The following is a 22,738-nucleotide window of genomic DNA, read 5'->3' as shown; positions in this document are numbered from 1 at the left end:
ATCAGCCGGCGACGACAAAAGCAGCTCGGTCTCCTCCCACACACCGCCTGGCGAGCCGCTGCTGCTAGCCACCGACTGCTGCACCGCGTCGCTACCCGCCCAGCTCAGCGCGCGATCTCCACAACGGCCATGAGCGCCCTCGTCGCCAAGATTCACCGCCCCTCGAAGCACTCCGTACGCGTGGTCGGCTGCACTATGCTCGCCTCTCTTGCTGCTGGTCTATTCGGGTGTGAGTCTATCCCTTCTCTCAGTCGGGCGCCAGGGCGGGGCGAGCGAGGCGTGCGGAGGCCGCAGTCGAAAGCACCGCCAGCTGACCTCGCTCCTCTCTGCAGTCGACACGGGCAGCATTGGCGCAATCACCGAGATGGAAACCTTCGTGAACGACTTCGGCAAGCTTACCCCGACGGTGCGCGGTATCACGGTCGCCGTACGTCCACTTTCTCCTCGTCGCTCCTCCTCCCTTTTCCGCCTCCTCCTCGACAGCGCACTCGGTCGCTCACACTCTCCTCGCCCGCCAGGTCATTCTTCTACCCTCGGCTATCACGGGCATGATCGCGGGCAACGTCGCCGACAAAATCTCGCGCAAGCGCAGCATCGCCCTTGGCGCCCTCATCTTTGCCGTCGGCTCCGCCGTCAGTGCAGCCGCGACAGCTTCTCTCGCCATGCTCATCGTCGGCCGTTGCATCGCTGGTACCGGCGAGGGTCTTTTCCTTGGGTGCCTCGGCGTCTACTTGACCGAGATCTCGCCGAGGCACCTCAGGTCGCAAATGCTCCTCCTTCAGCAGATCTTCTGCACCGGCGCAGGTGCGTCTACTCTCTCGCTCTCGTCCCGTACGTCTACTTGACTCGCTCTCTCGCCGTCGACAGTCGCCGCAGGCTTCTTTGTTTCGTACGGCACCGTGAACATCCCCAACTCGTTCGGCTGGCGCGTCCCGTTCATCCTGCAGACGGTCACGGCGTCTGTTCTCGCCGTCGGCGCCCTCTTCCTCCCGTACTCGCCTCGGTGGCTCCTGTCAAAAGGCCGCACCGACGAGGCCCGGCACGTCATCGACTACCTCGTCGCCCCGAACCACGCCGACGAGCGGCGCGAGCTCCTCGAGATCCCGGCGACGCGTACTGGGGCGCACAAGTCGCAGCTCGAGTCGCTGATGGACATTTGGCGACCCGGCGTGCGAGGCAGGACGATCCTCGGCCTCGCGCTCAACATGTTCCAGCAGTTGAGCGGCATCGACTTTGTGCGTCTCGTGCTCTCGCGACTTCCTTCCTTTCCAGACTCCTCGTCTCTGACACACTCTCGTACTCTCGAGCAACAGGTCCTCTTCTTCGGTACGCCCTCGCCTCGCTCAATCGCCTCAGACTCGCCCAGGGACGGCGGCCGAACCCGCACTGACCCTCTCTTCCTCGCAGCCCCTCTACTCTTCAACCAGGCCGGCCTCGACCCGAGCACGTCGTCGTTCATCGCGTCGGGCTGCACCGGCCTCGTCCTCGTCGCCTGTACGATCGCCGGCACTTTTTACATCGACCGAGTCGGCCGCCGCAAGATCTGGATCGTCGGCGGAACGTGCACGGCCTTCTGCCACTATGTGCGTCGTCTCTCTCTCGTCCTCTCGCCGTCGTCGTCGTCGCCCGACTGACTCTTGGGCTCGAGCAGGTGCTCGCCATCCTTTACGCGACCGGCGTCCCGCACAAGAGCCAGGCGGGCAAGTACGCCGTCATCGTCTTCATCGAGCTGTTCGCCGTGTCCTTTACGAGCTCGTGGAGCATCTTGACCAAGCTGTGCGTCCACTCTCTCTTGCGCTCGTCGCCGTCGTCAGGCCTGACTGAAACTCTTTTTCTTCCTTCGACGGACAGGTACGCCGCCGAGATACAGCCTACTCGGACGCGCGCAGCAGCAACGAGTACTGGGCAAGGAGCGAATCAGCTAATTAACTTTGCCGTCGCGGCATCGGGTCCGGCGTTCCTCGAGTCGTCGAGCTGGGCCTGCTACGCCTTCTACGGTACCTGCACGGCGATCGGCGTCGTCTTTGGCTTCGCCTTCATGTTCGAGGGTCAGTTCATCTCTCTCTCCATCGTCACCTGTCTCTTTCCGCCCCTCTACATCTTCCTTCCTCGCTACCACGCTCGGCCCCTCTTTCTCGTCCTCTTCCTCCTTCAGCGCCTCCTCTCTTCCTTCCTGCCTTCCTTCCTCTTCCTTGAGCGCGTACTGACTCGTAGACTCTGACACACAGTCATGGGCAAGTCCCTCGAGGAGTGCGTCGGCCCCTCTCTCAATCTTCCCTCCTTCACCGACTGACTCTGGCCTCGCTCGCAGCATCGACCAGACGTTCTCCTCGAGCGCCGTCGCCGTCAGCTGGCCCAAGGTCTTCCAGGCTGCTCGCCTCACCGAGGTCCGCCAGCGCAAGAACAGCCGGTCGCAGAGCGCCAACTTGCCGGGCGAGACGCGCGCCGACCTGCGCGAGCACTTCAAGCTGCAGGCCATCAATGAGGGCCCCGAGACGGCTGTCGACGACTAGAGCTATCCCTCTCCTTCCCTCTCTGCGCGCGTATAGACGTCTTCTGGAGCTGCATTGTGATCGTTTCAGACCCTTTCTCGCCGCCACCGCAACTTGAGAAGGTCGCTCGTGAGAAGGAATTTCGCTTGCGCTCTTTCCGGACGCGACAGAGGCGAACGAGAGGCTTCATTGCGAGACGACAAGTGGTGTCTGTCGTCGGCGCTGCTCGACGAGCCTCAAAGCCCGCTCGGTCCGCCGCCCCGTGCCGCCGCTGCTCTCGACCTCCCCTCGCGCCGCCGCACGGCCTTCTCGAGCGCGTAGCCGAGCCCGACGTCTGCTGCGACACCTGCAGATGCGAGGAGACCCTGCGAGACGTGGCGCTCGCGCTCCTGCTGGTCGGCGAGGTTTGTGAGCGGGTCGGCCGGCGAGCGCGACTTGAAGACCTGGCGCTGCGAGCGGTCAAAGAGGGTCGTCAATTCGTGACGCGAGACCACGAGAACGACGAGGACGACGGGAAAGAGGACGAGAGAGGAATGAGGGGAGCGCGGACGTACCTTCTCGGGCTGGCCGCTCGCGAGCAGCCTCCTCGCGCCGACCTCGAAAGCGTACCGCCCGGCCATCTCGGCCTGGCGCAGCGCTTCGTATCCGTCCTTGGCCGCATAGCCGAGGTAGCGCCTCGCGAAACTGCCGTGCAGCTGCACGCCTCGCTCGAGGTTGGCGGTGGACGAGGAGGGTGCGCCCGAGACGAGCTGTGGTGGCGGTGAAGGTCAGTCCGCGCTTCATGAGCGACAAAAGCCGAGTCGGACGCACCTGCGGGAGATGCCGAAGCTGCGCACGGACGAGGCTGGCCTCGCGCTGCGCCGACCGGGCCTGCGTGCGGTTCATGGAAGGTCAGCCACGAGGCAGGGTCCGAGCGTGCGAGCGCGCCACTCACTGCGTTGCCCGCCGCCCACTTCAGGCCGTCCCACTGCGTGCGAGAGGAAAGTCAGTCGAGTCGGCGATCTTGCACAGGAGGACGAAGGAGGGAGAGTCGCCGACGCACCTCGGTGAACGCGAATGGCGAGCCACCTGCGCCTGAGCCCAGCAGCGTCGAGTCGTCCATCTTGCGGTCGACCGCCTGCCAGCCATGCTCAAGCTCGCGCCGAGCAATGTCACCCGCTCGCCGGCCTGCGAGCCCGGTCTCGCGCACAGCGTTGTTGACGTGGCGAAGCGCGGTCCGTGCGTCGAGGCGGTCGAGGTAGCGGCGGCTGCTGTCGTCGAGGCGGGGTGACATTCTGCAGGCAATGGGAGAGCAGGGAAGAGAGCTGGACAGCGGACGATGCGCGGGCTCGGACAGCAGGTGCCGGAGAGTCCGCGGACGCGGACAAAGACGGACGGCTGAGCGTTTCCCCTGCGGTTCGCACGGATGCGACGAGCCTCAACGCAGAGAACTCGACGCGAGCAGAACCACAAGGTTGCAGGACAAAGGGAGGAGTACAAAGAGAGGCGAGGAGGAGAGTGCCAGGAGAAGAGGACCGTGCGCCAACTTGCGCTCACCGTCCGCCCGCCTGCGCCGCCCGCGCGTACACCGCCCCCTGCCTCGTCGACAGCCCGTGCGGGTACGCGAGCCGCTCGAGCTCCTTCTTGCGCTCGATGTGCCGCCCGAGCTCGTACCCGCCTGCGACGAGACTCATGTCGGCGAGCGTGATGAGGCCGGCCGCGAGGGCGCGCTTGTTGACGCCGCCGGCGTGGGCCGCCTTGCCGATCGAGTGCGAGGCCTGCGCAGAGAGAGAGATTGAGGTCAGACGTCGAGCGGCGAGGAGGAAGAGGCGAGGGCGAGGAGCTCACCGTCTGCGGGAGCCGAGCCTGCGTCTGCTGGAAGCGGAAGACTTGGACGCCGGGGGTGCCCGAGACGAAGACTGGCTGAACGTGGAGAGCTTTGCGCGACATGCTGCGCGAGCGTGCGACCGCGAGAGGGCTGCAGACAGAGGGTAAAGCGAAAGAGCGGCGGACCGGAACGTCCGCGCCGTCGGCAAGAGACGCTCAAGAGCAACCCGAGCGGCGCGAGCGTGAGCCGTTCGAGCCGGACGGACGAGCGAGAAGCGCGTTCGAGTCTCTCTTGCTCTGCCGCTCGGACCGCCGGCACGAGACGATGAAAGTGTCCTTGCACGGCGACGGCGACGGACTGTGATAACTGAAAGTGTCTGCTGCTGCTCGCGAGTCTCGAGTGGTACAGTGGCGCGAGTCGCTATCGCTCGGCGAACGACTGCGGGTCCTCGAGAGGCGCATCTGGCGGGAGGTCCATGACGGTCGACACGCGCGAGTTGCGCGACGAGTAGCCCGACGGCACCGCCGACGAGCGTCGGACGCTGTGAGGTACTGGCGCAGTGACGACGGGTACTGGGGCGAGGAGAGGGGCGGCGGAAGAAGAGGGAGGGCCGAGAGGAGGGTAGGCGGCCGGTTGGTCGTAGCCGTAAGGAGGGGCGCCGAGAGCGGGATAGACTGTAGGAGAGGAAGGAGTCAGTCAGGCTCACGTGGAGGAGAGAGGGAGAGAGAGAAGGTGGCGCACCGAAAGGTGTCCTCGAGTCGAACGTCGCAGGGCCGGACGTGCCCTCGGGCGTCCAAGCCTCGTACCCAGTCCCACTCGCCGGCGACGACTCGTAGCCGCGCGGGCTCGGAGGCGAGTCGGCGTAGCTCACGCGCGCGCCCGTCATCGTCGGCGCCTGGTGCCCCGGCTCGCGGCCCGTGCCCTCGCCGTCTGCCCCTCTCGCCGAAGCCGGCGAGAGGCCGCCGAGCTGACCCGCCTCGCTCGCCGGCTCCGGGTACCACGTCGAGTCGGCGTCGTAGCTGCCGAGGGCCTCGTGGCGGTGCGACGCTCGCGAGCGCAGTTGCCGCCGCTTGCGGTGCACGAAGAAGATGCCGAGCGCGACGAGCGATAGGATGGCGAAGAAGCCGCCGAGGCCGGCACCGAGGCCGACGGCGAGCTTGTTGACGCCCGAGGAGGAAGAAGGCGAGGTCGACGAGGGCGCAGGGGCGAACGAGGCCGTGTTGACGGGGAGGAAAGGCAGCGCGGTCGTGTTGCGGTAGGCCGAGGGCGGCACGGCGTCGTTAAAGTCGCTGCTCCACAACGTCGCGGTTCCTTCTGGCACGTCGTCAGTGCTCGTAATGTAGTCGAACTGCGCGAGGAGGGAAGGAGGCGTCAGGGAGGGCCTCGTGCGGGTCGCTCGAGGGGAAAGAGAAGGGACGCACGGCGATGCCGTCGGCGACTTGGTCCGGCTGAACGTCGAGGACGAGCGTGTGTTCCCCGTAGGGCAAGCTCGAGACGCTGCGGTGGCTGTAGAGTCAGTGACGGGCCGGCAGGGAGGGACGAGAGAGAGGGAGAGCGGGCGCACCTGCACAGGACGGCGTTGTGCTGGTACGGCCACCACCACCTGCTGCCGCCGTCGTACCACCCCCACAGGCCCTCTGGCTGTCCTCGCTCGTCGAGCAACCGGCAGCTGAACTGGCCGTGCTTGCCGTTCGTGTCGCCGAACAAGGCCGCGCTCGTCCCTTCGAAGCTCACCCTCAGCTCGCACCCTGGCCCACCGCTCTTCTTGCTCCCGCCGGTGCTCCCGCTGCCGCTGCCCGTCCCTTCCCCAGTGCCGCACGACGAGAAGGTGCCGCCGAGCCAGTCGGACGCGTTGTACTTGTCGCCGGGGAGGCCGCGAAAGTGGGACCACGGGCCGGCGTACAGGACGCGGCTGTCCTGGTCGTCGACGGTCAAGTTGGGCATGCGGCGCCTGGCTGCCCGTTGGGCGGTGCACGGCGGGGGGATCAGGTGGCGAGGGCGGGTCGCGAGAGGGTGGAAGGGTCTGATGAGGACGGACGGGCGAGTCGGGGGAGAGGGGCGTGAGGGCGACGAGCGGTGCGCCGAAGTCGCTGTGCCGTGTAGTGTGGCCTGGCTGGAGCGAGTGCTGGTGCCCGCGTGCGCAAGAGAGGCAGCGCGGCGTCGTGTGAAGAGCGAGAGCGGCACGGCCGACGGCCGAACGCACACTTGGACGGGCGGGTCGGCTTCGCTGTCACTTTGCGAGGCTTGGGATCAGCGAACGACTCTCGATCGTACTCTCGAACGTGCGCAACCACTCGAGAGAGCTGCACTGCAAAGGGGCACGCTGCGCCTCGACGAGAGATCTGAGTCTACAGCTGCACGCGGATCTCGCTGATGCTCAAGCTCTCGGTCGACGTGCCGTCCCACCCTCGGTTCCCCGACGTCGTGAACATCCACCGGCATGCAGGATCGATGTCTGCACGAGAGAGAGAGGCGAGTCAGTGATCGAGCGATCGAGGGAGGGAGGGAAGGGGACGCCGCGAGGGAGGAGGAAGGGGTCGCAGGACGCACGCATGGCGCTCACGGTCCCGCCGTAGTGCCCCGCCGGAACGACCGTCGCCCCCTTGGGCATGGCCGCGCCGTCCGCGCCGCCCGCCGCCGCAGCGCGCATGGCGCGCTCGACGTCCCACAGCCGCACGCAGTCCCAGCTCGCGCTCACGACGTGCTGCCCGTTCGGGAGCGCCGCGACGGCGCTCACGGGGCCCGTCGACGGCGGGAGCGCGAGGGTCGAGAGCGGAGCCGACTGGCGCAGGTCGTACACCTGGATCGACGGCGCGCGGCGGGCGACGTACAGGTGCGAGCCCGACGGCGACCAGCAGGCCTGCGGACGGGACGCGCCTGGACGACGTGAGCTCAGGCCCTTTGAGAGAGCCTCGAGAAGACGAGAGAGAGGACGACCGACGCACCGAGGTACACCTGCCGCCGCTCGCGCCCTCCATCTTGCCCCTCTCGCCCGCCGGCGCCTCGTACCCGTCCCACCGCCGCACGACGCCCTCGCCCTCGGCGACCCTGCGGTCCCACAGCAGCACCGTGCCGTCGAGACCCGTGCTGACAAACACGTCGTCGCTCGTCGCGCCGCCCATGTCGCCGTCGACGCCGTCCGAGGACGAGGACGAGGACCCGACGAGCGGGATCCGGTCGGGCTTGGCGTAGTCCGGCACGAGCGAGGGGAGCGCAGCACGCGGCGACGTGTTGGTGAGGACCGAGTCGTCGATCTCGCCGTCGGCATCGGCGTCTGCATCGGCGTCGGCGTCGTCCTCGGCGACGGCCGCAGACGGTGGTGGTGCCGCCGCGGCCGCGTCGTCCTTCTTGGCCGCCGCCGCCGCCCTCGTCGACGCCCGCCGGCTCCTCGTGCCCGCTCCACCTCTCGCACCTGTGCCCTCACCGCCGTCGTCGACCGCCGCCGCTGCCGCCGCCGCCGCCTCCTCGTCCGCCCTGACGCGTCCGGGCGCGTCCTCGCGCCGCTCGTCCTCGTCGCCCTCGCCCATGTCGACGTCGTCGCCGTCGCTCGCTCGCGCACGCCGACCGAGGTCGAGCGGGACGGGCGCGTGCGTCGGGCGGCGCGCGAGCGAGCTCACCTGGGCAGCGTGGCCGAGGAAGGCGCGCGTCGAGGTGCCCGTGTCGAGGTCCCAGTGCTGCGGGGCGGTAGGCGCGACGAGTCAGTCTCGAGGTGCGCACGAGAGAGAGAGAAACAGAAAGAGAGGGAGAGGGACGCACGAGGATGCGGCCGTCCCAGGCGCCGCTGAGAAAGGTCGTCTCGGCGCTGTCGAGGCTCAGGACCGACACGGCGGCCTTTGGCGAGTGACCCGACGGCGACGATGAGCCGCCGGCGTCGGGGCGAAAGACGTGGCGGATCTGGCCCTCGTCGTGGCGGACGGTCCACAGGTTGATGCTGCCGCGCGCCGTGCCGCTCAGGCCCCACAGCTCGTCGCGCTGCACGGCGAGGCTGTAGACGGCGCTCTGCGGACCGAGGGCGGCGCTCTTGGGGCCCCACCGGAGCTTGGCCTGGGCGTGGGCGGCCTGGACGGGCTCGAGCGCGGCCGACGACGGCGAGGACGAGGATGCGGGAGCGGGTGGAGCGAGGTCGTCGGCCCAGTCGCCCGGCTCCTCGTTCTCCCAGTAGCCGCACAGGACGGGCTGGCGCAGGTCGGTGCCGGGCGGGCGCTCGTGGCCGCCGGGCTTGGACGTGAGGTTGGGTGCGGCCGGGGTGCCGTTCAAGGTCGAGTGGAGGGCGTAGCGGCGGACAAAGCCGTCCGAGCCGCCGGTGTAGAGGTGGGACGAGCACGGCGGTGCGGCAAAGGCGTGGGCGTGGACCTGGGCGAGCGGGATGTTGAACGCGGGCTCGAACGAGTAGCGGGCCGAGGGCGACAGGGCGGCGCGAGAGGGGCGGAACCGGGCTTGGCGGGCCTGGACGGCCTCGAGGTAGGCAGCGGTGCCGTCTGGTGCCGACAGGGGCGGGTCCATGGGCGCGACCATGGGCGGGGGCGGGACGAGGGGAGAGGACGAGGAGGAGCAGGGGAGGAGAGGGAGGTGGGGGGAAGGTGAACGCGACGACGACACGAGGTGGTGAGGCCGTTCGAGTTTGTGCGGGTGGCGAGTAGTCGGTGCAAGGCAGCTAGGGCGCGACCAGGGTGCCCCAGCGGGTGGGTAAAGCTGTGGAGGAGGCGAGGTGGACGAGGATGGAGCCGTGCTCTGGTCGGCCTGCGAGACGGCCTCGTTCTCGCTTCTCTCCTCGTACAACCGCGTCCGTTGCACCACTCCGTGAGCTGCACCCCCTACACCGACCACACACCCGAACTCGACCCTCGACCCTCCCCAAACTCCCACCCTCGTGCGCCTCGTCGTCGCCCGGCAAAAGTCGTCCCCCCCGGCACCTCGCACCCGCACTCGCCCACCTGCACTACCTGCGCCCAACTGCGCACATGCACACTGCGCCAGCCCTCGCTCGAACGGCGCGCACGTCGGAGCGCGCGGCACAGGGAGCCTCGAGGGGGAGTGGACGCCTCGGAGGACCAGCACGAGCAGCTCGTCTGCGGGCTTGGGGGGCCACGAGGACAGAGGGACAGGAGGGGGGACTACCAGTGCGCACTCTCATTCTTCTCAGGACGGCGAGCTGACCTTGTGCCCCCCTCCCTCGATCACAGCGCAGTCACCATGCAGAACGACCAGGTGAGCCCGCCCGCTCTCTCTCGTCCTCCGACCTGCTCGGCCAGCCATGCATCTACCTGCACAACCTGGTCGAGCTGCAGGTTGCAGATGAAAGGCAACGTGCTGACCTCAGTCTCGCGCACCCGCAGGGCCAAGTCGTCGACCTCTACGTCCCGCGCAAGTGCAGCGCGACCAACCGCCTCATCATCGCCAAGGACCACGCCTCGGTCCAGATCAACGTTGCCGAGGTCGACGAGTCGGGCAAGATGACGGGCTCGAACCTCACCTACGCCTTCTGCGGCTCGGTTCGCGAGACTGGCGACGCCGACGACTCGCTCAACAGGTGCGCCCCGTTCTCCCTCTCTCTCCTTGTCCCCTGGCCCCCTTGCGCGACGTTGTTCACTGACACTTTGCTCCCCTCGCTACAGGCTCGCGACCAACGACGGCCGTGCGTCCTCGGCCCGCTCCCCTCACCCTCGAGCCATCGCTCTCGACCCGCCCTCGCCGCAACCGTCCCTGACCTCGCCTTTGCCCCCTCGCCCTCGCACGCAGTCCTCAAGAACGTCTGGCAGTACTAGAATGCTCGGCGACTTGCTGGGTGTTTTGTAACAGCGCGGTCATGACTTGCGGGACCTCGAGCGACGAGCTGGGTGCGAGCGAGCGAGAGAGCCACGAGAGAGCGGGCGGTGCTCGTTCGTCTAGAGGATAGCTGGGTCCCACGAGAGCTCTTTGCCAGCAGGCGGTGCCCTGCAGCTGCTGCGCTGTGTCCCCCACCTCGGCTCCTCATCTCCGCCTCGCTCTCCCACGACGCGTCCCCGCTCGGCGCTACCCATGGCATGAGCACCCTCGCTGCAGCCCGCTACGAGCTACAAGTCGGCCTCGCACCCGCTGCGCCCGCCCTCCCGCTCGCGCTCGCCGCGCCGTCCTCGCCCAGGCTCGACCACGCCGACGACGACGAGGCGGCGTCGCTCTTGCCCCGGCCGGCCGTGCGCCGCCTCGAACCCGCCGCGAGCGAGGTCAGGAGGCTCAGGCGTGGCTTCTTTGCCTACTCGGTCGCGAGCGAGGTGCGCTCCCTCTCTCTCTTTCGCCCCCCCTCGACTCCCTCTCCGTGAATGCCGCTGACCCAGCTCTCGCGCAAAACAGGTCTTTGTCATCGTCGCCGGCACCCTCTTCCTCCCTGTCGTGCTCGAGACGTACGCCCGCGAGAACGGGCGGCTCGCGCCGGACTTTGTCGCAGGCTGTCCGCCGTCGGGACTTGGTGCGGGAGGAGGGGCAGGCGAGGGCGCGGCCGAGGGGGACCAGGCGCGGTGCGCGGTGAGTGTTCTCGGGGTCTGGGTCGATACGGGTGCGTCTGGAGCGCTCGCCACGTCGAGAGAGGGCCGTACTGACCCCTCGAGTCGTGGTCCTGTCGCTTCTCCTCGCAGCCTCGGTCGCGCTCTTGACGTACTCGGCGTCAGTCGCCGCTCAAGCACTCACGGTCATCTCGATGGGCCGACTCGCCGACGACCGTGCGTCCCACCGTTCCCTACTCTCTCTCGCGCGCCCGGCCAAGCTCCTGACCCTCGGACCCCTTTCCTCCCTCCCGCTCGCGCAGCCTACATCCGCCACCGCCTCTTGTCCCTCTTTGCCCTCGTCGGCTCCCTCGCCTGCATCTTCTTCCTCGCCGTCCCGTCCGGCTCGAGCCTGTGGCCCACCGCGGCCCTCCTCGCGCTCATCGCCAACGTCTCGTTCGGCGCGTCGATCGTGTGCCTCAACTCGTACCGTGCGTCCGGCGCTTCTCTCCTTCTCGACGTACTCTTGCGAGAGAGCAGTCGTCCTGATGGGGACGTGGCGCGCCTCGCGCAGTTCCCGACCTCGGCCGCCTCGATCCGGCCGTCCTCCTCGCTCAAGGCGCCCTCGACGCCGCCCAGCACTCGTTCCTCTCGCGCACCACCTCTCCACACGCCAGACCTCCCTCTCCCTTGTCGAGTGTCCCCGAGCCTGACGAGGACGACGACGACGCCCTCCTCGGCTCGTCCCAGTCGCTCGCACGGGCCTCGGACGCCTACGCCGCCGCGCGCGGCCGAGCGACGGCGGCGCTCTCGGCGCGCGCGATCGCCGCAGGCTACGCGGCGGGTATCGCCGTCCTCGTCGCGCTCCTGCCCGTCGTCAAGGCGCTGTCGGGCTCGGCGGGCGGGGGAGGAGGCCCGGGCACGTGGCCCCTCCGGGTCGCCGTCGCCGTTAGCGGCGCGTGGTGGCTCGTCGGGAGCGTGCCGGCTGCGGCGTGGCTGCGGCCGCTCGAGGGAGGGGGTGGCGGCGACGGCGAGCGGGAGGGCGGCGGGTCGTCGGCGAGGAGGAGCGCGGGAGGAGGACGAGGGGTCAAAGCGCGCTCGTGGGCAGGGGCGGTCAGGAACGGGTGGAGCGGCCTCGTCGACATGCTGCGCGAGTGGAGGAGGCTGCCGCAGGCGTTCAAGTTCCTCGCGGCGTGGTTCCTTCTGAGCGACGGTGCGTCACTCAGACTCTTTCTTGCCCTTGCCCTTCCCGTCTTTCTCTCGACGCGAGACTGACGACTCTCTCTGCATCTCGCAGCCTTTGCGACCATCACGTCGACCGCGGTCCTGTTCGCCAAGACGTCACTCGGCCTCGCGACGTCGTCGCTCATCTACGTCGCCATCCTCACGCCTCTCTCGGGCCTCATCGGCGCCCTCGTGTGCCCGTTCCTCCAGTCGCACACCGCCCTCGCCCACCTGCACCTCTCGACGCACCGCATCCTCGTCGCCCTCGTCGTCCTGTCGCTCGGCGTCCCGCTGTACGGCCTCGTCGCCCTGCGCACGGCTCGCCAGATGTACCTCCTCGCCGTCGTCTTTGGGTTCCTCTTTGGCGCCTTCCAGTCGTTCGCGCGCGCCCTGTACGCCCAAATCATCCCGCCCGCACGTGCGTCAGCCTACTTTGCCCTGTACTCGATCACGGACAAGAGCTCGAGCTTCCTCGGCCCGCTCCTCGTCGCGACCGTCACGACGGCGACAGGCGAGATCCGACACGGGTTCATCCTCATCGCGGCCCTCATGGCGGCTGCGGTGCCGGTCCTCGTCAGGGTCGAGGTCGACCAGGGCGCACAGGACGCCGAGAGGATGGACAGCGAGCTCAAGGGCGAGGTGGACGAGGCCGACGACGAGGAAGGACTCGGTGGACGAGCGTAGACGGAGCGCAATGCAGTTCTTGCTCTCTCGTACAAGTTCGTTATCTCACAAGGCGAGGAGAGGAAAGGACAGCTCTCGAGTTTGGGACGGTCGGCCGAGCCGGTCTCATTGCAGAACCTCGAGCACGATCCCGGCAGCGACCGTCTCTCCTCCTCGGCGGAACAGGACCCTGCCCATGCTCTTGTTGACCGAGAACGGCTCGAGCGGGATCCCGCTCGTGCGGCCTGCGCTCGCGGCTTGTCGCAGCTGGACCCGGATCCGCGCCGACGTGTTCTTCGTGAGCATGCTGCGCGACGACGACGCCGACGAGTCAGTGCTTCGCTTCTTCGAGAGCGCACAGACAGAGACGAGAGAGAAAGAGCGAGAGAGACGGACCGAGGGTTGGACCGCGTGACCTGGCCAGTCGTCTTGTCGAGGAGGGCCTCGAGCGCGACGATGGTCGCCGGGATGTCGCGGCTGTGGTGGAACAGCTCGACGGCGTAGCCGGCCGTGATCGGGTACTGCGGCTCGAACACGATGATTTGCGCGAGGAACGACGACGCGACGGGCACTGGTTGAGAGGGCGGGCACAGGACCGAGCCGACGCTGCGAGGAGGTCGTCAAAAGGGGCGTCGTCAGGTCGTGTCGCACCTCGGGGAGCTCGGCAAGAAGAGAGAGGAGACGCACCTGAGCTGATTCGCCTCGATGGCCGAGAGGTAGACCGTCACGTTCGAGCCGGCGAGCGCGTACGGCACGAGCTCGCCCTCGACCTCGAGCGCGCGCACGACGCCCGTCTCGTCGCCAGGGAGCGCCGCGAGCTTCTCGCCGACCTGGACGATGCCGCTCTCAATGCGGCCCGAGATGGCGAGGCCCGACGCGGTCGCCGACTGGCCCTTGAAGACGTTCGAGACGGGAATGCGGAGCGGGGCCTCGAGGGCGCGTTGAGGGACGTCGAGCGAGTCTGTGCGCATGCTCGAGGTCAGGTCACGTACACGAGACTGGGCGTAGAGAAGGGGCGAGAGCAGGGGACGCACCGAGCTCCTCGACGAGCGACCGACCCTCAAACCACGACTCGAGCACCTCGCTCGTGCGGCGCGTCAGGTTCTCGCCCGACATGGCGCTGACAGGGACGTAGGCGACCTTGGCCGGGTTGAAGCCCGTTTGGGTGAGGAAGGGCTGCAGCGACTCGCGAATGGCCTCGAACCGCTTCTGCGACCAGCCGACCTGCGGGACAAAGCGGTGTCAGTGCTCGACAACTTCTACGAGCTCGAGCGCCCGCGCGTGGCAGGCTCGACGAGCGAGGATAGGAGGATCAGTCGGACGCACCGTGTCGAGCTTGTTGACGGCGACGATGAGCTGCTGGACGCCCAAGCTCCGAACGAGGACGGCGTGCTCGCGCGTCTGCCCTCCTCCCTCGAAGCCCTTCTCGAACCCGCCGTTCGAGCCGTCGACGACGAGTACGGCGGCGTCGGCTTGAGCGGCGCCCGAGATCATGTTGGGGATAAAGTCGCGGTGGCCGGGCGCGTCGATGAGCGTGAACCGGCGGCGGGTCGTCTCGAACGAGTCGATGGCGACGTCGATGGTGACGCCTCTGCAGTGGAAGCTACGTCAGGCAAGGTCACAGGGAGGGGAAGGAGAGGATGAGAGGGAGGGGACGCACCGCTCGCGTTCCTCCTCCATGGCGTCGAACGTCCACGCGTAGGCGAAGCTGCCCTTGCCGATCTTCTCGCTCTGGCGCTGGTAGTTGAAGATCTCCTTGTCGCTCGTCTCGCCGAGCTCGTGCAGGACCCGGCCCATGAGCGTCGACTTGCCCGCGTCGACGTGACCTGCGAGACGTCGTCCGTCGTCAGGGTGGGTCCGAGCGCTCGACGAGGACGACGAGAGAGAGAGAGAGACAGGGACGCACCGACGACGACGAGCGACAGGACGGGCTTCTGGTCCGCCTCCTTGGCCTTGACCTCCTCGAGGATCTTGGCCTTGGTGATGCTGACGGCCGGCACCGCCTGCTCCTCGACCTGCTTCCTCCGCTCAGCCTCCTCCCGCTCGCGCGCCAACGGCCCCGATGCCCCATCGACGAGCCCCATCGCCTCCATGTCGCCCCGCAACGCGCTCACCGGGCCCGCCGCCGGCGCCTTGCCGCCCGCCGCCGCCGCCGCCGACGTTGTGCCGCCCTTCTTGAGCGAGACCTTGACCGGCGACGCGCCGGCGCTGCCCGACGGCGTCATGGGTCGAGATGGCGGGTTGCTGGCGGTGGTCGAGGCCGCCTTGCGGGCCTGCTTGGCGAGGCGAGCTTCTGCGAGAGGGAGGGGACGGCGGGTCGACGAGGGGAGGAGGAAAGGGGGGAAGGGAGAGGGCGAGATTGAGCATGCGCAGGCGGGAGGAGGAGGAGAAGAAGAGGGAGAGACGGACGGCGTCAGTACCTTGTACATCGAGCGTCGAGGACGGCTAACCGTGCTGATGCCTCCTCGCCTCGCCTCGCGCCCGACCCAGGGCGCCGCCCTCTCACGCCGACGCCGCCTCATCGCCGCACCGGCACCTTGGCCGCAGCGCCCGTCCCGCCGAGCGCCGTGCCCCGCCGCGCCTCGAGCACCTTGTCGTCGGGGCTCGGCCCGAACGCACCCACCTGCGTCGGCGCGACGCCGCCCGTGACCGAGATGGTCGTCGCGAGGCGGCGTGCGAGCGGGACGGCACCTGCGTCTGCGCCGAGAGCCGACGACGATGCGGGCGCGAGCGCCGAGGCGAAGGACGACGGGGCGGCGACGAGCGCGGGCGAGGCGCCGAAGAGCGCGCTCGCGGGCTCGTCGACCGACATCGGCTCGGGCTGCTCCTCGACGACGGCGGGCGCATCGGCGACAGGAGGCGGTGTGGGGGCGCCGGGCTGCGCGCGCGCCGAGCGGGCCGACAGCATCTTCTGCTGCAGCTTCGAGAGCTTCTTCTCGGCGGGCGGGGCGGACGAGGGTGCGGGTGTCGAGGACGGGGCAGGAGGGGCAGAGACGGCGGCCTTGGCGGCGCGGTTGGCGGCCATCTTGGCGGCGAGCTTGTTCTTCGGGGCGGGCGGAGGAGGAGGAGCGGTGGACGAGGGTGGGTCGAGGGAAAGGGACGCGAGTGACGCGGTTGGGGGTGCCGCCGCCGCCTCCTGCTCGCCCACACTCGACGACCCGACACGACTGCCCGACCCTCCAGCAGACGCAGACCCAGTCGAGGACGAGAGCGCGTTCTCACCTTCCTCCTTCTTTCGCCGCGCCTCCTTCTTGTGCTGCTCGTCTGCGGATACCGAGAGAGTGAGCACTGCATTCGTGAGGAGGAAGAGAGCTGCGTGGACGCACCGAGCAAGTGCGCGATGGTGCCGTCGACGTCAAAGTAGCTGTCCCACAAGGCGTCGCGGATGGTAGACTCGGCGATGGCCGTGTCGGTGCCGAGGACGCTCTGGACCTGGGCGAACGCGTCGGCCATTTGTGCTGCAGGTGTCGACAGTCAGTCTCGGAGCTGCTGGGGGCAGCCTCGACGCTGCTCACCTTGCTGTTCCGACGTCATGTCTTCTGCTCGAGGCGGACGAGGGTCAGCTTGTTCGCCGTGTGAAGAGGGGGCGAGCGTGGACGTACGAAGGTAGTCGTCGCCATCGTCGTAGTTGTCGTCGAGCTCGTCTGCGTATCGAGGGAGACGGTGGTGAGCGAGGTTCGGCCGGAGCGGGGAGCGAGAGAGCTCACCAGCGAGATCGAGGTTCTTGACGGCGCGGTGACGAGACTGTGGGCGGCGATGAGGTCAGTCCAGAGCTCTGCAGCGCAGCTCAAGGGCGAGGCTTGCCATGGTCGTGGTGTGGATGCAGATGAAGGAGGAGCGGCTGCCGGGTCGAGCGATCAGCACAGCGACACCGCTCTCGAGCGTGGTTCTGGTCGGGCGATCAGGCGTCGTACAGTACTCAGACTCAGCTGCAGTACCGCACTGAACTTCCAGAGGCCGCGACGACGAGCGTCATTCGACCGTCCTCGTCCACGCACCCTCTCATCAGTTTCGACCTGCCGCTCTCCCTCGAGCACCTTTCAGTCCAGCCCGACCCGTTCATCGTTAGCCCAGCATGCCGTCCCGCCGCGTCGCCGCTCGCCCGCCCGCCCCGACCCCTTCCACCACCGATGCACCGCTCGACACCTCGCCCGCCGCCGCTCTCGCCAGCACCGTCAAGGGCAAGGCGCGCGAGCAGTCGCAGGGCCTCGTCGGCGCAGTCTCGACCCTGTGGGACAACTACCGCGAGCAGAGTGCGTCCACTCGCCTCGCCTCCTCCACCTCGTCCTCCTCGCAGCGCCGACCCCACACTGACCTCGCTCTACCCCCTGCAGCCCCACCAAAGCTCAAGCTCATCGACTGCTCCATGCTCTTCCTCGTCCTCACCGGCGTCTTCCAGTTCGTCTACTGCTTCGCCGTCACCAACTTTCCCTTCAACGCCTTCATCGGCGGGTGCGCTCCAGTCTCTCCCTTCCCCTCTCGGCGTCTGCGCATCGACCTAAACTGACACTGAGTACGCGCGACGCAGCTTTGCGGCGGCGGTCGGCCAGTTCGTCCTCCTCGGCGCGCTCCGGATCCAGAGCAACCCGGCCAACACGTCGACGTTTCCCTCGCTCTCGCCCGAACGGTACGTCCTCCTCCTCTGTGAGACGACCGGGTCTCGAGCAGGCTGGTGGCGCTCGACTTGAGGAGCAGCCGACCCCCTCGCCCTGTCACTGACCTCGCCTTCTCTCGCACCTCTCGCAGAGCGTTCGGCGACTTCCTCTTCGGCTCTCTGATCCTCCACTTCTTTGTGTGGAACTACCTGGGCTGAAGCTGTGCAACGAAGACCTTTCTGCATCTCTCGAGACGTCGTCGAGCGCACGAGAGAGGAAAGAGAGCGACGACGTGCAGATACGCCGCGAGCTACAGCTTGGCCGCCGTCACCTCACCGCTCATCCTCTCAAACACGCTCACGCCCTCCCTCCCGAGCGCCGTTGCACACGCCTGCGTCGCACGAAAAGAGCTCGTCAGGTCCCGTCAAGCGCGCGAGAGAGAGAGAGAGGGAGAGAGGGAGAGGAACGAGGGCGACGCACGACAGCGTCTGCGCCAGCGAGCCTGAATCGCTCGACGCCCGCTGCGTCGCTCGCGCCGCCGACGCCGATGAGCGTGATCGACGCGAGGCGCGGGTCAGTCGGGGCGCCGAGCGGCGAGGGACCGCCCGCCGGAGCTGAGCCGCGCAGGAGGAGCGACAGGCGGTAGATGTTGCTGCGAGGCTCGTCGACACGGTCAGTGAGGGTACGCTGAGAGAGAGAGAGAGAGAGAGAGAGAGAGAGAGAGAGAGAGAGAGAGAGAGAGAGAGAGAGAGAGAGAGAGAGAGAGAGAGAGAGAGAGAGAGAGAGAGAGAGAGAGAGACGCACCCGAGCGAGGTCTGGTGGATGGCGGCGCCTGCGAGTCCGCCCCACCCTCCAGGGAGCGCATGCACCTCGAGCGCGGCGTCCTTCATCGCCTGGCTCTGCGCACCCGAGCCCGGGAGCGGCGGGTCGACGATCTGGGGCGTAAAGACGAGGCCCTGGCCGAGCGTGTTGGTCGTCGTGAGGAAGGAGATCGGGTGCTCGTTGGCGGACGACGAGGGCGGCGAGCGAACGGACGACAGGGCGCGAATGACGGCCATGAACTGCTCGTCCTGCGAGTTGTGCGAGAGAGAGCGCGTCAGATCGTACGGACGAGGGCGAGGAAAGGAGAGACGAGGGCGCACGTAAGTGTACGGCGGCAGTTTGACGCCGACCTTGAGGCTCGGGCTCGCGTGCTCGGCGAGGATCTCGAGGTACTCGGCGAGGTCCTTCTCGAAGTAGGCCGGCGGCGGGTGGCCCTTGATGTTCGGGCAGCTAGCGTTGTACTCCGCAGCGAGCGTCACGCCGTGCTCGTCGGCGAACGCCTGCAGCGCGACGAGCATCTCGCGCGTCTCGGCCGGCGTGCCCGTGATGCTGACGACGAGCTGCTTCTTGGTGCGCTGCGCCGGAGAAGCGCCCTTGACGAGCGGGCGGAGCCACGACAGGTAGGTCGACAGCGGGTGCGGCGAGTAGCCGTACGAGTTGGCCGACGACTGGGCGTCGGGACCGAAGAAGGCGACCTGTGGAAGGTACGTTTCGGTCAGCTCTCGCTGCGCAACTCGAGGAGGGGGACGAGGAGGAGAGAGTCGGGGCGCACCTGGTGCCGGGTCGAGTCGTCCGGAAAGCCGTTGAGCGTGGTCGTGCGAGTCGTCACCGCGCTCGTGTACGGGCACTCCCACAGCGCGCGGAGGTCCTTCGCACTCGACGCCCACGGGCAGGCCGAGTTGAGGAGCGGGATGGAGCCGCGAGATGGCGAGCGGGGGAAGAGGGGCATGGGTGCGGCGAGGGGCTGGCGAGCTGAGATCGGGGGCGTATGAGGTCGAGCAAGCGGTGCAAGTGCAGCAGAATGCGCGCTTGTCGAGGCAGCAGCTGGTAGTGGATAAGAAGCCGAGGACTCGAAACGGCTCGCCCGAGTCGGCTCGCTGCGACTGCCCGCCGTCCACCGCCCCGGGCGAGCTTGCTGGCGCCTCCTGTGGCTGCTGCAAAGCTATCGGGGCGCGCTCATGTCAAGAGCGGCCTCTCACAGTCGGTGCCGCCGCCTGGGGAGCTCGTCAAAGTCGGCCAGCTGATGAAGACCGAGAGCGGGCTCTCTAATTCACTGGTAGCCCGCGCGATGTTTGAGAGGCTTTGCGATTGCACTATAGTCGATAGAGAGAGGAGAGGCGGAAAGTACGAGGCAGTGCGCGAGAAGGGAGGACCCGAGAGCGCGAGGACGACGAGGCTGCGTCCGGCGCTCAAGCGACGACCGACGCGCCGCCGCCGAGCTCGACGGCGAGCGCAATGGCGACGCGCGCAAACTGCTTGACGTGGTCGAGCGAGTAGCCGTCCTGGTCGATCGTGTCGCGCGACGAGTGGATGTTCTTGTCTGCGGGCGAGAGAGGGGCGGGCGGCTTGTGAGCCTCGTGGCTCGGGCAGGAACGAGAACGGCGAGAGAGAGAAAGGCGACGCACCCGAGTCCTCGAACGTCGATTCGATGGTGAAGGCGGATGGCGCGCCGACCTTGCTCCACGAGGCGTCTGCGAGCGTGCGAGGAGGTCAGGGTGCGCCACGTGAGAAATGAGACGAGCACCACGCACGGTCACTGCAGGCGTAGCCGCACTGCGCGCAAGACGAAAAGGAGTCAGCCACGGTCGCAGACATGCGCGAACAGCTCTCGAGGGCCGTGCGCACGTCCCCTCGAGGACAGTCGGACAGGATGGACGAGCGGGCTCACCTGGGTCTTGACGGCCGGGATCTCGGCTGCAGGTGCTCGGTGCGTCAATTCACTGCTCGACCAAGGCTCTCGAGCGAGGGCGGGAGGGAAAAGGAGAGGGAGCAGGACGGACCGTACTCGTCGACGACGCGAGTGAGGTACTCGGTGAAGGCCGGGTCGACAAAGTCCTGGATGATGCCGATCGTCGGGCTCGTACCAGGCTTGACGTACTGCGAGGGTGGGGAGGCGAGGCGAGGTCAGGCTCGCCGTGCTCGAAAGGAAAAGTCGACCTTGCGAAGGGAGGATCGGGATTGGCGTGGCGAGAGGTAGAGCAGGCCGGGCGTGATGGCCGAGCGCGAGAGTCGAACATCGATGGGCAAAGCCAAGTGGAAGAGAGGGGATGAAGAGGGACGAACAGCAGCTGGGCGAGAAGGAAGAGGACGAGTCAGTGCGAGGTCGAGCGTCGCGCAGGCCGAGAGAGAGCTGAACGCACTCATGTCCATCTGGAGCATGCTCCTGACCTTGACGCCGCGCTTGGCGTAGTCCTGCGCGACCGCCTGGCTCCCGCTGCGCCATCCGCGAGCACCATCTCGTCAGTATCTGCGCGCACTCATGGCGCAGTTACAGAGGACGCGAGGACAGAGGGACGCACAGGAGACCGCCCTCCTCGGCGCTGTACCAGTGGAACTCGACCGGGGCGTGGCTCGGGCGGAAGCCGCTCTCGACGAGGGCGGTAAAGGCGCTCAGGCTCGAGGTCGTGCCCGACGCGTCGTCGTCGGCGCCCGGGGCCGACAGGAACGGGAGGAGGTTGGTCGAGTCTGCGCGTGTGCGGGACTGTCAGTGAGGGGCCTAGTCGAGGAGGCGAGGGCGACGAGATGAGGGGGAGAACGAGAAGAGGGAGACGAGGACGGACCCTGGTGGGCGCCGAGGATGACGACGGCCTCGCTCTGGTTCTTGGCGTCGTGCGCCGGCTCGATGCGGGCAATGATCGAGTTCTGGCCCCACGGGTGGGCAAACTCGCGGACGGTGATGCCGAGCGACTTGTCGCTCGCGGCGACCTGGCGCACCTGGCCGAGGAGGAACTGCTGCGACTGCTTGCCCGTGTCGCTGCGGTAGTAGCGCGTGCGGAACCCGGTGAACGACTCGAGGAAGTCGCGCATGCGGCGCTTGTCGAGCTTGGCAAAGACGTGCGACAGGGCCTTTGCCGAGTGCGACAGCGACTTGGGGAACGGCGCGGCGCCCTTGTCGGCGACCGAGGCGGCCGTGGTCGCGAGGTGCTCGTCGGTGACGTCGATGAAGCGCTGGCCGGCGAGGAACAGGAGGGCCTTCTCGCCCTCGGAGAGGTCGAGGGCCTCGGCGCCGTCGGCGAGGCGGACCTTGCGGCGCTCGGGGAGGGACGCGATGTGGGCCTCGAGCTGGTCGACGTACTCGGCGGGGACCTGGCGGAGTGCTTGAACGAGGGCGTCGGTCGGGAGCGAGGCCGGGGCGAGGCGCGAGGGCGCAGAAGGAGGGGAAGGAGCGGCAAAGGCGAGTTGGGCCTGGGTGCCGAAGGGCGAGTCGACGGGGAGGGCGTTGGTCGAGAGGGCCGAGAGGGCGGCAGTGGCGACGAGGGCGGCGGACAAGTGCATCTTGGCCTGCGAGCGAGCGAGCGAGAGATGGCGAGTCCGACCGAGTGGGGGAGGCGAGGGGGAGGGAGACGGGGAGTGGCGCGGCAGCGGTCAGTGTTGGCTCGGGTGGCCTCGAGCGCACCTGTGAGTAGACTGTGCGACTCACCGAGATTGCCGAGCGGGTGGGAGAAGAGCGAGAGGGGGAGAAGCCGCCGCCTCATCGGGCGACGATGAGCGAGCCTCGTGGTACCTCGTCTCTCTCCTCGTACGCCAGATCGGGCCTGCTCAAGCTCCTCAGCAGCAGCCCATGTTCGGCCGGGTGCGTCCCGCCGCTGTCCTCCCCTCGTTCGTCGTTGTCCTGACCCTCTCCTCCTCCTCGTCCCCCTTCATCCTCGCTCAACTCAGCTCACGCACTATGCCCTCGACGCCGTCCTCATTGCCATGGTGCTCGCCGGCATCAAGCGCTCGACCGGGCTCGCGTGAGTCCGGCTCCCCTTCTCTCCTCTCCCCCTCGCGCCTCTCGGGGCTCGTCCGCTGACCCTCCTCCTCCTCTCTACCCTGCCCACCTCCTTCCTTTCCTCTGCCGCCGAACGCCAACCACCCGTCGCACAGACCTGCGCTCGCCAAGATCAAGAACCGCGACCTGCGAGCCCTCGCGTCGAGCTGTGCGTCCACACTCCCTCTCTCCCTCCCTCCCGCTCTCTCTCTCTCTCTCTCTCTCTCTTGCCACGCACGCAAGTTGACCCTGTCTCTCACGCAGACCTCGAGCTCGGCGAGTGGGCCATGGACTTCTCGGTGTGCGTCAACCCTTCCCCTCTTTCCCTCGTCTCTCGAGTGCCCTCGCGACTGACGCTCCTCGCACGACGACGCCGACGACGCAGCGTCTTCATGGGTCGATCGTCGGCCTTCCAGCGGAACCGCTAAGTCGCCTTGCGCGTTGGTGGACGAGGGGCCGAGCGAAAGAGGCGGCGGGCGGCGGTTTCGAGCGTGAACTTTGTTGTACCTCTCTTTCAGTCTGTGCATTTCGAGGTCGCTCTCTCGCCTCGCCGGTCGCGTGCTCACTCGGGAGAGAGAGAAGAGAGAGCGGAACGACGACGTGTAGATTGCGGTGCAGGTACAACAGGGAGAAGAGGGGGGGAAAGGGGGTCCGAGAGGCGAGAGAGGAGGCCGCCGTGCTTTACCGCCTGCCCTGCGCGCAGCGAG

General features: G+C 67.9%; 11 protein-coding genes across 11 annotated transcripts; 5 read left to right on the top strand and 6 right to left on the bottom strand.

Moving 5' to 3' along the window:
• Window positions 1–55: 55 nt before the first annotated feature.
• On the top strand, window positions 56–2,589 carry RHOBADRAFT_66497 (uncharacterized protein). The gene is made up of 10 exons (XM_018418986.1): window positions 56–229; window positions 333–427; window positions 519–804; window positions 868–1,235; window positions 1,314–1,326; window positions 1,408–1,583; window positions 1,652–1,776; window positions 1,852–2,048; window positions 2,229–2,250; window positions 2,312–2,589. Exons 1-10 carry the CDS (start codon window positions 130–132, stop codon window positions 2,511–2,513), a joined length of 1,584 nt encoding a protein of 527 aa, XP_018270932.1. The 5' UTR covers window positions 56–129; the 3' UTR covers window positions 2,514–2,589.
• Window positions 2,590–2,728: 139 nt separating this feature from the next.
• Window positions 2,729–4,421, bottom strand: RHOBADRAFT_53812 (uncharacterized protein; the record flags this gene model as incomplete). The annotated part of the gene is made up of 7 exons (XM_018417016.1): window positions 2,729–2,941; window positions 3,047–3,241; window positions 3,303–3,362; window positions 3,427–3,459; window positions 3,535–3,742; window positions 4,029–4,249; window positions 4,320–4,421. 7 exons carry the CDS (start codon window positions 4,419–4,421, stop codon window positions 2,729–2,731), a joined length of 1,032 nt encoding a protein of 343 aa, XP_018270931.1.
• Window positions 4,422–4,614: 193 nt separating this feature from the next.
• Window positions 4,615–6,271, bottom strand: RHOBADRAFT_53811 (uncharacterized protein). Its single transcript, XM_018417015.1, has 4 exons — window positions 5,864–6,271; window positions 5,721–5,796; window positions 5,041–5,647; window positions 4,615–4,973 (listed from the first exon to the last, which is right to left on the bottom strand). The coding sequence occupies exons 1-4, from the start codon at window positions 6,241–6,243 to the stop codon at window positions 4,720–4,722; spliced, it is 1,317 nt and encodes a 438-aa protein (XP_018270930.1). The 5' UTR covers window positions 6,244–6,271; the 3' UTR covers window positions 4,615–4,719.
• Window positions 6,272–6,588: 317 nt separating this feature from the next.
• On the bottom strand, window positions 6,589–8,814 carry RHOBADRAFT_53810 (uncharacterized protein; the record flags this gene model as incomplete). The annotated part of the gene is made up of 4 exons (XM_018417014.1): window positions 6,589–6,754; window positions 6,850–7,159; window positions 7,245–7,973; window positions 8,056–8,814. 4 exons carry the CDS (start codon window positions 8,812–8,814, stop codon window positions 6,648–6,650), a joined length of 1,905 nt encoding a protein of 634 aa, XP_018270929.1. The 3' UTR covers window positions 6,589–6,647.
• Window positions 8,815–9,482: 668 nt separating this feature from the next.
• RHOBADRAFT_65092 (uncharacterized protein) lies at window positions 9,483–10,117 on the top strand. Its single transcript, XM_018418645.1, has 4 exons — window positions 9,483–9,507; window positions 9,636–9,829; window positions 9,915–9,934; window positions 10,039–10,117. The coding sequence occupies exons 1-4, from the start codon at window positions 9,493–9,495 to the stop codon at window positions 10,062–10,064; spliced, it is 255 nt and encodes an 84-aa protein (XP_018270928.1). The 5' UTR covers window positions 9,483–9,492; the 3' UTR covers window positions 10,065–10,117.
• A 205-nt stretch (window positions 10,118–10,322) lies between these two features.
• RHOBADRAFT_53809 (uncharacterized protein) lies at window positions 10,323–12,696 on the top strand (the record flags this gene model as incomplete). Its single annotated transcript, XM_018417013.1, has 6 exons — window positions 10,323–10,550; window positions 10,630–10,831; window positions 10,911–10,994; window positions 11,081–11,248; window positions 11,332–11,970; window positions 12,055–12,696. The coding sequence occupies 6 exons, from the start codon at window positions 10,323–10,325 to the stop codon at window positions 12,663–12,665; spliced, it is 1,932 nt and encodes a 643-aa protein (XP_018270927.1). The 3' UTR covers window positions 12,666–12,696.
• Window positions 12,697–12,770: 74 nt separating this feature from the next.
• RHOBADRAFT_15136 (uncharacterized protein) lies at window positions 12,771–14,728 on the bottom strand (the record flags this gene model as incomplete). The annotated part of the gene is made up of 7 exons (XM_018412241.1): window positions 12,771–12,951; window positions 13,041–13,250; window positions 13,332–13,605; window positions 13,679–13,868; window positions 13,971–14,235; window positions 14,305–14,470; window positions 14,551–14,728. The coding sequence occupies 7 exons, from the start codon at window positions 14,726–14,728 to the stop codon at window positions 12,771–12,773; spliced, it is 1,464 nt and encodes a 487-aa protein (XP_018270926.1).
• A 1,991-nt stretch (window positions 14,729–16,719) lies between these two features.
• On the top strand, window positions 16,720–17,457 carry RHOBADRAFT_44397 (uncharacterized protein; the record flags this gene model as incomplete). Its single annotated transcript, XM_018414404.1, has 4 exons — window positions 16,720–16,897; window positions 16,979–17,096; window positions 17,173–17,271; window positions 17,391–17,457. 4 exons carry the CDS (start codon window positions 16,720–16,722, stop codon window positions 17,455–17,457), a joined length of 462 nt encoding a protein of 153 aa, XP_018270925.1.
• Window positions 17,458–17,512: 55 nt separating this feature from the next.
• On the bottom strand, window positions 17,513–19,010 carry RHOBADRAFT_36830 (uncharacterized protein; the record flags this gene model as incomplete). Its single annotated transcript, XM_018413389.1, has 5 exons — window positions 17,513–17,630; window positions 17,720–17,891; window positions 18,044–18,309; window positions 18,382–18,756; window positions 18,834–19,010. 5 exons carry the CDS (start codon window positions 19,008–19,010, stop codon window positions 17,550–17,552), a joined length of 1,071 nt encoding a protein of 356 aa, XP_018270924.1. The 3' UTR covers window positions 17,513–17,549.
• Window positions 19,011–19,470: 460 nt separating this feature from the next.
• Window positions 19,471–21,088, bottom strand: RHOBADRAFT_15433 (uncharacterized protein; the record flags this gene model as incomplete). The annotated part of the gene is made up of 9 exons (XM_018412261.1): window positions 19,471–19,601; window positions 19,687–19,752; window positions 19,813–19,834; window positions 19,950–19,975; window positions 20,062–20,158; window positions 20,345–20,349; window positions 20,422–20,495; window positions 20,581–20,746; window positions 20,842–21,088. The coding sequence occupies 9 exons, from the start codon at window positions 21,086–21,088 to the stop codon at window positions 19,471–19,473; spliced, it is 834 nt and encodes a 277-aa protein (XP_018270923.1).
• Window positions 21,089–21,842: 754 nt separating this feature from the next.
• On the top strand, window positions 21,843–22,459 carry RHOBADRAFT_44394 (uncharacterized protein; the record flags this gene model as incomplete). Its single annotated transcript, XM_018414403.1, has 5 exons — window positions 21,843–21,854; window positions 21,941–22,014; window positions 22,148–22,200; window positions 22,296–22,332; window positions 22,417–22,459. 5 exons carry the CDS (start codon window positions 21,843–21,845, stop codon window positions 22,457–22,459), a joined length of 219 nt encoding a protein of 72 aa, XP_018270922.1.
• Between the last annotated feature and the right edge of the window lie 279 nt (window positions 22,460–22,738).

This window comes from Rhodotorula graminis (assembly GCF_001329695.1).
Source record: "Rhodotorula graminis WP1 unplaced genomic scaffold RHOBAscaffold_7, whole genome shotgun sequence".
Classification (NCBI taxonomy): domain Eukaryota; kingdom Fungi; phylum Basidiomycota; class Microbotryomycetes; order Sporidiobolales; family Sporidiobolaceae; genus Rhodotorula; species Rhodotorula graminis.
The sequence above is the reverse complement of the archived record's forward strand: the minus strand, read 5'-3'. Positions and strand labels throughout refer to the sequence as shown.

Excerpts from the sequence above, each read along its gene's own strand:
- RHOBADRAFT_66497 (XM_018418986.1), top strand. The coding sequence starts at position 130 with ATGAGCGCCCTCGTCGCCAAGATTCACCGCCCCTCGAAGCACTCCGTA. Across the intron at positions 805-867 it reads GATCTTCTGCACCGGCGCAG|TCGCCGCAGGCTTCTTTGTT; the intron begins GTGCGTCTACTC and ends CGCCGTCGACAG. Across the intron at positions 2,049-2,228 it reads CTTCGCCTTCATGTTCGAGG|TCATGGGCAAGTCCCTCGAG; the intron begins GTCAGTTCATCT and ends TCTGACACACAG.
- RHOBADRAFT_53811 (XM_018417015.1), bottom strand. The coding sequence starts at position 6,243 with ATGCCCAACTTGACCGTCGACGACCAGGACAGCCGCGTCCTGTACGCC. Across the intron at positions 5,797-5,863 it reads CACAACGCCGTCCTGTGCAG|CGTCTCGAGCTTGCCCTACG; the intron begins GTGCGCCCGCTC and ends CAGCCACCGCAG. Across the intron at positions 4,974-5,040 it reads CGACTCGAGGACACCTTTCG|TCTATCCCGCTCTCGGCGCC; the intron begins GTGCGCCACCTT and ends CCTCTCCTACAG.
- RHOBADRAFT_65092 (XM_018418645.1), top strand. Across the intron at positions 9,830-9,914 it reads GCCGACGACTCGCTCAACAG|GCTCGCGACCAACGACGGCC; the intron begins GTGCGCCCCGTT and ends CCCTCGCTACAG. Across the intron at positions 9,935-10,038 it reads GCTCGCGACCAACGACGGCC|TCCTCAAGAACGTCTGGCAG; the intron begins GTGCGTCCTCGG and ends CCTCGCACGCAG.